General features: G+C 37.4%; 2 protein-coding genes across 2 annotated transcripts in view; both read right to left on the bottom strand.

Annotated features, from left to right (window-relative positions):
• Positions 1-566: 566 nt before the first annotated feature.
• Positions 567-12,100, bottom strand: part of LOC134748240 (protein transport protein Sec23A) — a 324,866-nt gene continuing 313,332 nt past the window's right edge. Inside the window, exon 15 of the mRNA XM_063682968.1 lies at positions 567-582. The gene's annotated coding sequence lies outside the window, so the exon portion shown is untranslated. The remainder of the gene's footprint in view (positions 583-12,100) is intronic.
• On the bottom strand, positions 661-11,613 carry LOC134748243 (L-asparaginase). Its single transcript, XM_063682971.1, has 13 exons — positions 11,135-11,613; positions 8,937-9,062; positions 7,977-8,089; positions 7,691-7,816; positions 7,249-7,373; positions 6,314-6,543; positions 5,564-5,721; positions 5,296-5,409; positions 3,947-4,003; positions 2,111-2,255; positions 1,690-1,819; positions 1,248-1,473; positions 661-825 (listed from the first exon to the last, which is right to left on the bottom strand). The coding sequence occupies exons 1-13, from the start codon at positions 11,502-11,504 to the stop codon at positions 673-675; spliced, it is 2,073 nt and encodes a 690-aa protein (XP_063539041.1). The 5' UTR covers positions 11,505-11,613; the 3' UTR covers positions 661-672.

The raw sequence follows: 12,100 nt of genomic DNA on the forward strand, positions 1-12,100 counted from the left end.
ATCACGGCAAGTGCTACGTCAATAGCGCTCCCATAAATTGCTTTTACTAAGTCGTTGTAAACTTGGTGTAAATGGACTCTTTATTCAACTGTTATATTATTGTTATTAAAGACTGATTATTTGAAGATGCCATTATTTCCGTGCAGCAAATCACCCCTATAAATTATATTTGTCGTTGGCCTTGTTGTAAGATATCAAACTATCAAGGTAATGTACGGTAAGCAGCAGAAGGTGATTTTAACGCGACTTCATTGTCAAGAGAATAAGAGCGTGTCAAGGTAATTTTGAACACCTCGCCCGATTAGCAACTTCTGCTAAAATATTTTTTTTGCACATGAATTGAACACAATAACAAACGTGACATGGTTTCTTTCCTACCTATCTGTTTATATACGATTCCGTAGCCAAAATGGCAAAAATGGAAATAAAAATGTCCATATAATTATATCCGTTCGTCTGCCTAGGGCCCATTTCTCGAACGATATTAGTCTAATATTATTAGTGTGTTGTCATGGCAACCCATGCGATTTGACAGTTCGTGGACTAATAATATTAGTCTAATTCAGTTCGAGAAATGGGCCCCTGGTTGTATGTCTCAGGCGTCACAGCCATATCTCACAAAACTCTACATTTTTGGTCGAATAGACTCAATAACACAAGTTCCAGAGCATTTCATACAGGAATATTCAACACATCAACGATATCGTTTCGGTTCAACTTGACGGCGTAGTCCAGAGCTGTATGGCCGAGCAGGTCTTGCAGGCTGGAGTCTGCGCCATGCTGCATCAGATACGACACCATCACGGGGAAGTTGCAGAGAACCGCCTGTGGAAAACAGAAGTCGTTAGAAGTAAACATTTTTATTCTGCACATTGGGCCACACGAGCAATATCCGATAAACTCTGTACTATAAAACAAGCACGTATGGACGCAAAGTGTATTCGGTTATTTTGGACTTACTTTCGAAAGCTGGTTAATTCCGAAAACAACCTATAATGTCATCATATCAGAGCCCATTTTCAAAATTACCTAAAATTTAAACAAGCATACACCATAATAAAGTATGCTGGGGCTACGTTCCCGACAGGTTTATAGATTTTGGATGGATTGCGAATAATGAATATAATTATGATATGAAAGTAATAATATGGCTGAGCTCTCAGGCTAGGTGAAGTATAGATGAAATCGTTTGCACTTCAGACGGACACCTGACTCGTGGAGAACTTATCCACACTGTCAACCATTACCTTATGCAGCGGCGTCTGCTTCAGCTCATCCATATCATTCAGATCCGCGCCCGCCTTCCTCAGCGCCTCAAGCTTGCTGACCGCCCCAGTTCTAGCTGCCAGAGACAGCAGCTCCGAGACTGACTTATGGTCCACACTTGACAGATGGGCGCCGCATTGTTGAAGCAGCTCTATGAGGTCCAAGTCGTCGCGGTGGATCGCCGTGATCAGCGGGGATTCGCCGCATCTAAAGAAAGCAATCGTTTTCACTTTAACTTGGAAACCCTAAAAACGACTAAGAGCTTTTTTTCTATAGTTAATTTTCATTGTTACTTGTGCTCATCTTAGCGCTTACTGGCTTCATCTTAATCCCAAGAAATGGCGATGGCATCCTGGTTTTTACGAAAGTGACTTGGTTAGTTTGACAAACCTGCCAGCGTGCCACGGATCAGAAAATACTTGCCTCGTTTTTAAGTGCACATTAGCACCGTTCCTTAACAAGTATTCGACTATAGTATGCTTTCCTTTTAGAATCGCTTCGTGTAGAGGACTTCTGCCTTCCGAGTTCTGCCCGTTCACGTCTGCCCCCATGTCTGAAAACAATAATCGTTATCCACATGTAACAACTCTGGAGTTGCAGGGTTCCATAGGCTACGGTGACTAATATGTTTGCCATCGACGTAGTAAAAAGTGTTTAATCTAGTAGTAGTGCTAAATATTATGGAGGGCCTTTTATTGTAGGGTGCGTCCAAATGTGGCGGTAAACGCTAATCCTGAACAAGCCTGCAAGCGCAAACAAGCGCATTCGCGACCCGTTCGCCAGATCTTGACGCATATGAACATAATATTTTGCCAAAACACACGTTAGTATAAAGTAGGCTCACCCAGCATCTTCTTGACAGCTATAAGATCGTCGTGTTCTATAGCATATAGAAGAAGGGAATTGAATACTTTCTCCGTCACTTCTATTAGTTTCTTGGGTGACTGGATGTTTAGACTCGCGGCTAGAGCGTCCACTAGAGTGCTGTCCTGAAGATAAAGACATGAGTAGCTATAGAGAAGTAAATTTATTAATACGTGTAACAAAGGCAAAATAGAAACTAATTTCATGTTAAGATGAGTCCACATACATTTGTGAATTGCCCGTGCGCTGCGCATCGATCGATATTCGAAACGAATTTTCGCGTGCATGTTTATGTACCTACAATATAACACAACTGCAACTAGGAATTCCCTTCTCCCTCACTCAAGACAGTCGAGAGCATAAACTATGTGGAAATTTTGGACACGATTCTAAAATTAAGTTAAGACCTATGGTTAAGACAATACGAACTACTTTTGTTTTAAAGTTAACCCCAATCATCGTCAGCGAAAATATTATTGATAACCCTGACTTCGAATTGTTGCGTGGAATGACCGTACAAAGGTTATCTTATCAGTCTCAAATAGCAATCGATTTATTTTTACATAATCTTTAATTATCGTGTGATCATACAAAACGAATCGTGTAAATTGTATTCCTCGCCAAGTGCATGGCCTCGTGCAGTTTTAATTGCATAGGTGCCATAATTTAAGCACACCATCTAGTGGGAGGAGGGCAACAACTGTGTCAACTGTACATGTACTCACTAGAATAAGATTAAGTATTAGCATAATCTATAGAAAAACTAAAATAATAAGCAGCTGCTGTCTTACAAGGACCTAAAGACCTACCTCGGCCGGGGATCGCCAAAACTAGCATATACTCCATGGACACTCGCCAGGCTCCCCACCTCCGAAATCATGCCAAATAAATAGATAGAATAGGTAGAGATAGATGGATAGATGAAATAGAAAGATCGAACTGTCGTCGGTCCACAATATTAGAAAAACTGTATTAAGGTTTACACTACTTACTGTAGTAAATTTTACAGATTTTTGGTTAGTGGCAATTAATGGAATTTCATGTAATGATTTGGTTCCGTTATCAAGAAAAGTAATTTAATTATAAATTAACAATCTTGCCTAAAGTAGTCAAACAAAGTTTATTTTTAGTTGCATAATATAATGTTTGCTCGCACTGAAGGTGACTGGTGTTGACAAGATGACATAATAATTTATTTACAAACTAGACTAGAGCGTGATTGTACCAACTCCAAAGTGGTTAAATTTAGGTAAAGGTGGATTAGGTAAACAAATGTCTATTTTCAAAGCATTTAGGTTGTTGAATACGCAGCGTTGTTTTCGTCCCCGGGACGGAGACAGAGTAAATCATAAATCATAAATGTTTATTGCAAACCATGGTACATATGTTGTTACAGGTGATAAAGTTTCACATGGACCCTGACAGGGTATAGCACATATGTACATAGTATAAGTATTGTTGTTGTATTGTTGTATACGACTGCCTTAGAGTTTTGAATGATTCACGGTTAGTTTCACTAGACTTATATTACACACACACACTTATAAATGATGCATGTAACTGCGTCGAAATATCGGGAGCTCACAAATAACAAAAGGTAATCACGGTCTATATCCCGGTCAATATAAGTATACGACTTTCTCGTTTGGTAAAATTCAATGCAAATACATTAAGTGAGCATTATAGTGTCAGTACAAATAAAGGTACAATAAACTAGCCATGAACCTAATAAACAGCGATGTACGCTGGAAGTTTCCTACAGTCAATCTCAATAAAAATACTTGTTGACTTATCGCACTATATCGGCCTTTATTACCTCAATGGCTATTGATGAGGTGTTGGTCAGTTCACCCCGTATATTGGTCGACATCAGCTGAAATAAAAACACATTTATAGAGTTAAAAGGTTGTCTCGAGACTTGCCTGATTTCCGTCAATATTATCACTTGCTATGCGTTATGACGTCAAACAAAAAAATATACAAAATACAAAAATACAAAATTCTTTATTTAATAAATTAGCTGTACAAAATGATCTGAAGGGATGGAGCCGCCCAGTAAGCAAAAAAATGCCTGTGTCGGGAGACACATATAATCACTTATTTTGTCTCTAGCTGAAAATATCCTCTATTATCGTTTCACGCGTTCTACATTACGATGACCTAATTTAAAGAAACGTTTGTAGATGCCATAGACCCATATAAACATAGATAAATAATAAACATAGTGAAACTAATTTGTCGTCCTTCCTAAAGGGACATACATTATTAGAGCATCCTATATTAAATCAAAATGAGCAAACAAATAATTAAATCAAATCAACCTTCCTGATAAAAATAATAATTGCGTGTTTGTTTGCGGAAGTTACCTACAAATATCGTAAGTCGTAAACAAAGTCATATTAAAAGATAACGATTCCTTCTAACTCTCTTACAGATCATAAACACGCGTGATAAGTAAAATAATAGATTATTATGTTAATCAATGTACTAATAACTAAGCTTGTACCCTATACTGTATCGCAGCAAATTGCACACGATTTTACACGCTCATAAACAAGTATTTGAGAATAGAGTTGCATTTTAAAGATAGAGAGATAGAGATCTGTATTCGCATCCAATGTACATATTTATATTACATAAGTAACATATATAGGCACATGTACCCTGGTAGGGTATCGCAAAAATATTTGTAAGTAATACCTGCTAAAAACAAATCAAATATAAGACTTATATATGTAACAAACATAACATAACTTAAAATAAATAAGTAGGTAACAATTAGGAACAATCAATTTAAAAAAAAAATTTACATACTTATAACAAGGTATCCTCCATAATAAGGATACCTTTATCCTCCATAAATTCAGATATAATACTGTAACAGCATTTTCCGACCAGCTTACTTTTTAGATTTGTTGTAAATTGTACAACCAATTTACAACAAATCTAAAAAGTAAGCTGGTCGAAAAATGGCCTGAGATTTTTAAATAAGCAGGAATTTTATTATAAATTTTAATAGCTCTATAATAGGGGCTCTATATTTGTATCGGTACAGGTATATCGTCCTTAGAATTAAAGAGAAATTGTCATAAAATTTTGCCTAAAATATTTACTTGTCAAAAAGCAGGAAATGTTACAATACTGTATTATGAGTAAGTAAAGTACCTCAGTTTTCTCCTTATAAGTAAGTTCAGTCTTTGATAGCACGTAGGATAACTTGGTCAGAGCTGCTTCAGGCGTCATGTCGAAGCCGGACACAACTCCACAAGACGCTAAGAACTGAAAGAAAAACAAACAGTCAATTCATCTGTCTGATCAGTGACAAAAAAAAGTTACAAAATAAATGAAGTTCAAAGTCGTTCAATAGTAGATATTGTCACAAGGGAGCAAAATGACACATTTACGACGAGGATCTAAATTGGTTTGTTCATACCCTGCCAGTCTCATAGAGGGGTGAAGCCACCGAACCCGTGGTGCACTGGGTTATGTTGACGAAGATCACACCGCGTTTAACAGCACCCTCTATTTCCTTGAATAGATCTTGACGGTTTGAAGGAATATTGCCCGCGCCATAGCTTTCTATTACTACGCCTGTGAAGTATAGATTTTGTTTTAGTACAGTCAGGAATGCAAGCAGCTATGCCTATGATGTGCTTGAAATTATACATGACGTTTTGTCTGAGCTTATGCAGATTATTTTCTACAGCCGCAGCTGTACCTAAACTGTAGCTATTAGGTCTCGTCAGTAACATTTTCCCAGTTTCGAAGTTCTTAGTTTGAACTGTGAGAGCAAATTTGTAGCATTTCGTAGCGCTTCCTGCTGTCTGGATGGATGTCTGTCCCTATGTATGCTTAGATCTTTAAAACTACGAGTCGGATTTTGATGCGTTTTTTTAAATAGATAAAGTGATTCAAAAGGAAGGTTTACATGTATAATACATCAGCACTGCACCCGTGCGAAGCCGAGCCGGGTCGTAGATAATAAAGAGGGGAGGAGCCAAGACCGAGCCTTGAGGAAGTCCGTTCTTTTGTAGTTTATTCCTTATACCAATGTTTCTAGATATAGATATAGACTAGCATATAACTACAGCATTCCGCCTGAGAAACATTAAAACTGAGCACATCCACTCATAATTCTACCAAGTGCATTTTAGCGGGTACTGTCTCAACAGTGACTACTTACCCTCAATAGGAGGCTGACAGAACGCATTGATGACCGAAGAGCTGATGCTAGGGAATATCCTGAGCAGTCCCACATTCCTGCAGAGTTTGGCGTGTAAGTGGCATCTCTCTATAGTTGTTGGCTTAAACACAGCCTTTTTGTTGAACTCTATATCGATCCCCACCTCGACCAGAGGAGGACAGTTGGGAGAGTCGAAGGCGTAGAGATTGAATGCTGAGATCTTGCGGACCCTATAAACAGTTTGTAATTAGTTATTTGTTCTACAAGGCAAAGTTGTTGTTTAACCTTTGGTGCTAATATTGATACCAGAGCAAGCGAAAGATGCCCAATATGAAGCACGAGCATATAGCGAGTGGTTCGAAAAATGTAATCTCGAGCGTTGCGACGGTTTCAAGGCACGACAGTTAAACAAATTTTGCCACGGAGTGAAACACAAAATTTTTCACCACACCAACACAAGGAAAATACAAACTGTAAAATATCAAACAAAATCAAAGCAAATCAATTCAAAATGAGTGTTTTTAAATATTTATCATTCAAAATCATCATTTAAAAGTCTATTCTACGAGCCAACATAAGGAAACAACTCAAAATGTGCATATGATTACTTTGCGTTACACTTAAGGCAATGAAAATGGATATTTGAGAAATATCTATACAACAATGTGACCCGTTTTCATTGAGAAATATCTGGGAAACCGAGCTTTGCTCGGAAAACATATAAAAACTCAAAAATGCGCGTTTTACCAGAGACATAAGACCTATCTAGATCGATTATTCACCCCCGAAAACCCCTATATAGCAAATTTCATCGAAATCGTTAGAGCCGTTTCCGAGATCCCCGCAATATGTAAATATATACCTATACAAGAATTTCTCGTTTAAAGGCATAAGATGTATACAGTATGCAAATACATTAAATTCATTATGCAAACCTGTTCCCTCTGAAGAGTTTGCCCCCAAAGAACACGGTGACTTCTGGTATGTTCAGGCAGCCAGCGATAAGCAACGACGAGACGAAGTTGTCAGATCCATCGCTGCGGGGCTCGAAGATCGGTATCTGATTATTTAATCAAAACAATTTAATCTTGTTCGCAATGTGTGTTCAGAATTCAGTCATTAGTCATTACAGAAATTCCTTTGAAATTGGCGTGAAGTACAAATGAAAATACCAAAGCTTCATGCTCATTTGAGTCATTTGATATGTTACATGCAGGTATTAGGTTTTTTATGTAACATCCTCGATATAACTTCATTACCAAAAAAACGTTAAGTACTATTCGTTTCTGTTTACAGTGATCGATTGGCCAATGTCGAAATAAATTAGGATCAGGAAGTAAGTAGATCTAATTTGTAGTTATAATAACCATACATTACCTGAGAGCCGGTGATGACAACACATTTACCAATGTTCTCGAACATGAATGACAAAGCTGATGCCGTATAGGACATAGTGTCTGTGCCGTGCAGTACTATGAATCCATCGTACTCTTCATAGTATTTCTGTAATAGAATATAAATGATTTATGACGTTGGATGTTTTAAATAATAAGTGCGTAAGCAACCTTATATCTTAGCTTTTTGCCTGTTTCATATTTTTCTCCTGAACCAAACTATGTATAAAGTAAGGCGCATAGATCTGATAAAAAAATAGTTCATTCACCATAACACTTTCTGCTATTTGTATCCATTGGGCTTCTGTCATGTTAGAGGAATCCAAGAGTGTGTCGTACTCCAGTATTTTATAGAATATCCGAGAGTCCTGATCTTTGACCTCTGTTCGATGATAAAAACACACGTAATTATATATCTAAGATCAATGTTCTAATATATCTATCATCCAAAATTTGTAAATAACTTCCTTTCAAAATTAAAACATAGAGCATGTTTTGAATGTGCCGGTTCCAAAAAACATCCGGCACCAGACGGGTGTAACGTATAATGTAAGATTACGTGTCAATGAGCGGCCAATGCTGCGCTTTAAAGATTGTGTCAAGCGTGATATGGTTGCCTTTAATATCCCATGCAACCAATGTTAGAAACTGGCCAAAGATCGACCCATGTGGCGACGTGTTATTCATAATGGTCAATCCAAGCACGACGATGCCTGGTTTACCTCTTTAAAAGAGAAACGCTTGAGGCGCCACCAGCAGGCCTCCAATCCCCGCCCACCTGGGGGAGCATACACCTGCCGCGTGTGTGGACGAGGGATCCTCTCCCGCATAGGGCTATACAGCCACGAACGAAGGTGTCGTTACCGGGATGCTGCTTAAAACATCTGACACAGATGAAAAGGCCTATTATTACAGCCGTCTGGACCCGGCTTCAGTTCAGAGGACCTACCGCGAACACCGAAGGTCACAAATTCAGGGCATCTTTCTCTTTAACTCCAATTAAGGCGTAATTACAGTGACAGAAAAAGATCCCCGCAATTTGCGTACTTCGATGTTCGCGGTAAGCCCTCAGACCATAAATTCAGAGTGCTTCTTCTTTAATAATGTCTAGCCTACTTTATATATATTATATACAGTCCACCAGTTTCGGTACCATTAATAGGGTTTTGAATTTGGCATATTCGTTACGGAGCAGTCCTTATGACAGTAGTAAAATCTTTCTCACATACGTGGTAAGACAAGGAAGGACGTATCGAACCCTGGCTCGGACAACCTGCTTCTCCAGAAAGCATGATCGTGGAGCTGCGGATATCCTCGGATTAGATTCTCAAAAGCCGCTTTTTGTGGTATTAAAACTGTGAACAAAGATATTGTTTTATACTTACGAGTTATTTGCTGGGTGAACTAAATATTATACTTAGATACAGTTTTGCAAAAAGTGAACCATTCTTAGTAAAAATCGTATTAGGTGCCTAGCGAAAATACTACCATTAGCCGATTTTTTATTTATTTTATTTAGGTAAACAAACTGTGTCTACGAGGGAACCTTTTCTAGGTTAAATCGTCATAATGTTTATGTTGTACTAAACGTGTAAATTGTACACTCAGCGTCAAATACTCTGTAGCAGTCAAAGAGGCCACATAGTTCGGTACACCATACTAAATATATAGTGTACCGAAGTATTTGACCACTTTGGTTGCTACAAAGTATTTGACGCTGAGTGTACCATTACAATGTACACGTGTAGGTAAAATCGTCATAATTGTAATGGTACCTAGATAAGGTTCCTTCGTAGACATAGTATAAATACGAGTAGGTACATGGGTACCTACTCGTATTTATACTATTATTTTGTTCATGATATGGCGTCAGCTAGTTATTGACTGTATGCCGAAGTTCAAGACCAATAAAGATTATCAAAACTAATTATCAATGGTTTGTTATTTGAATAAGTGATCAAGCGTATGATGTTTTTTCCGGGGACATTGCATAAATATATTTAATCCTTAAAGGTTTTCTCTTTTGCGCGGATTTCACAAATTGTGGCTAACTTACAATTTTTGATTAGTTACATATGGTTACATTTTTCTAAGCTAATACCTATCCAATCATTTATTTGGGTACATAAACTGCCACGAATATAGGTGTATTTATTTTAAATTATTCCTTACTAAAAATGTTATTACAATCATTCATGACCTGCTGATGTCAGATATGTTGTCTATTTACTACTCGTACTTTTGTATCCAAAATCTCAGTATTTTGCGGGATCTCAACTGAAACAGTTATTTACGTAACCTGAAAATGATACGTACAGCTCTAAAATTGCTTGCTGTAGTAGCATTTGCTACCTGTCCCGTTCTAGGTGAAAACCAATGTTCTAAGGTGAAGCTGGTAACAAACTTCACAGCGGTAAGTTACACTTTTGTTTCCATAAATCCTTACATTTATTGCATAGCATGTAATAAGATCACACCACTTTATTGTAACAATACAAGTGTTTCTAAGTAGGTACATATTAGTAATAGTGGCCTTACAAAATAGGTAAAACTAATGAATAGTACAATGTGTTACAAGGGAGCAAATGACATATTTACGGCGAGGGCGTACATTGAATCCTAAACGAAGCGAAGGATTCTTTAATAGAATCCCGAGAGTAACGAGGGATTCTAAAGTAGAATCCTGAGCGTAGTGAGGGATTCAAGTGTGTTACGTCCAAGATGGAAATAATTTTGCTACTAAGTATGTGACACATACGGCTTTTCACATGAGGTAATTATGATGTTTAAAAATATTATTTAAGCTAAAAAAATAATGTGCAAAAAATGTAAACATAGTGTCCTAGAACAGAAAAGTGTTACTTTGATCCCTACTAGCAGGGAAGAAAAGTGCCACTTTGATCCCTCCTAGCAGGGAAGAAAAGTGCCACATTGATCCCTCCTAGCAGGGAAGAAAACCCCTTTTTCGAATTGGTGATGTGAAAACCATATTGCTTGCATACCTACTCTTCTTTCTTACAAATGAAAGGAAACTAACGATTTTATATCTTTAAGTCTACAGAGAACACGCGTGGACTTGCCCAGCAGTGGGATATTCTTATAGGCTAGTAAAAAAAGTTATAGGTATATAAGTAAGTAATAAACCATAAATCTTCTTTGCGCAGCAGACTGGTAAATTATAGCTTGAGATTCGCTACAATTACATTTACACAAGGTTCCTTGATAGTGCTTTAATTAAATTTTTTATGTATAATTATGTCCAATCACATCTATAACTGGTTCAACCAGGTTTGCTTTTATATTCGTATAGTTTGGTTTAATTGGCCAAAACTAGCGGAACCAGCTGCGACTGCAACTATTTAAGTATGTAAATTAAATTATTGTTTTAATAACGATAATTTTTAAACGAATTTGAAAAAAAACTTACCGCCATCTCTGTTTTTGACCATTCCAATAGTACCGCCAGTATAAATAACTAGAACTCTTCTATCATTCCTCCTTAGGCTTTTAACAGGATTCGTAGTTAAGGTCAACTCCATAAAACTTCTTGCTTTATGAACTTTAGCTGCAACTTTTGGGTTAAAACCGCTAATATTTTCTGAACCACCATTTTGATTTACACTTTTCAGCGCGTTTTCGCCACTCCCGTTTTTTTCTGAATTGCCATTAGTCGGCTGCATTTCACTCTCCAATGCTGCCAGGTGCGGTTTTAATATTTTCACGATTTCTTTTAGAACGACGGACGCATGTGTGTTATGCACGCGAAGCTGAAAGGCGGACTGAAGTCTTCTCGGCATTAACGTAGTTATTCAAGGCGTTTGACCTATTAAAACGACTTATTTATAAATAGGAAACTGTTTTACGTACATTGATCTGTTATGGTACTGCTTAAGATGCAGGGTTCCTGTATTAGCTGCAATGAATACAAATTAAAGCAGAATAAGCGTGTCCAACTTTGATATGTATGAAACTTTCCACATAATATTTTTTTATTTCATTTTTAATCATAATTAAAGGAATATAAAAACATGATAAAAACCATAACTAAATTGCCCTTCTAGATACTATCAAAAATACAACTTTTTGTGTCAAGTGTCAATATACGTTTACTTCATTCCACAGACCTGTCATTTTTATGATTGCGCCTTCAATCTCAGTATCACATGGGTATTGGTATTGTATAAAAATTCATAATCATAATTTTATTAATCATAATTATGTTGCTATTACACCGTCATACCCTCGCACCCATTCTAGATCCGATAGCAAACTGCTATTCTCGTAGGTATCTACTTAAGTATACAGGATGCATTTTTTTAAATGAGGGCAGCTACCAGATCTCATGCTGCTACGCCAAAATGCAAACCGCTGCTGAATGGGAGGGGTAGGGGAA

The sequence above is a fragment of the Cydia strobilella genome, chromosome 16, assembly GCF_947568885.1.
Source record: "Cydia strobilella chromosome 16, ilCydStro3.1, whole genome shotgun sequence".
Taxonomy (NCBI): domain Eukaryota; kingdom Metazoa; phylum Arthropoda; class Insecta; order Lepidoptera; family Tortricidae; genus Cydia; species Cydia strobilella.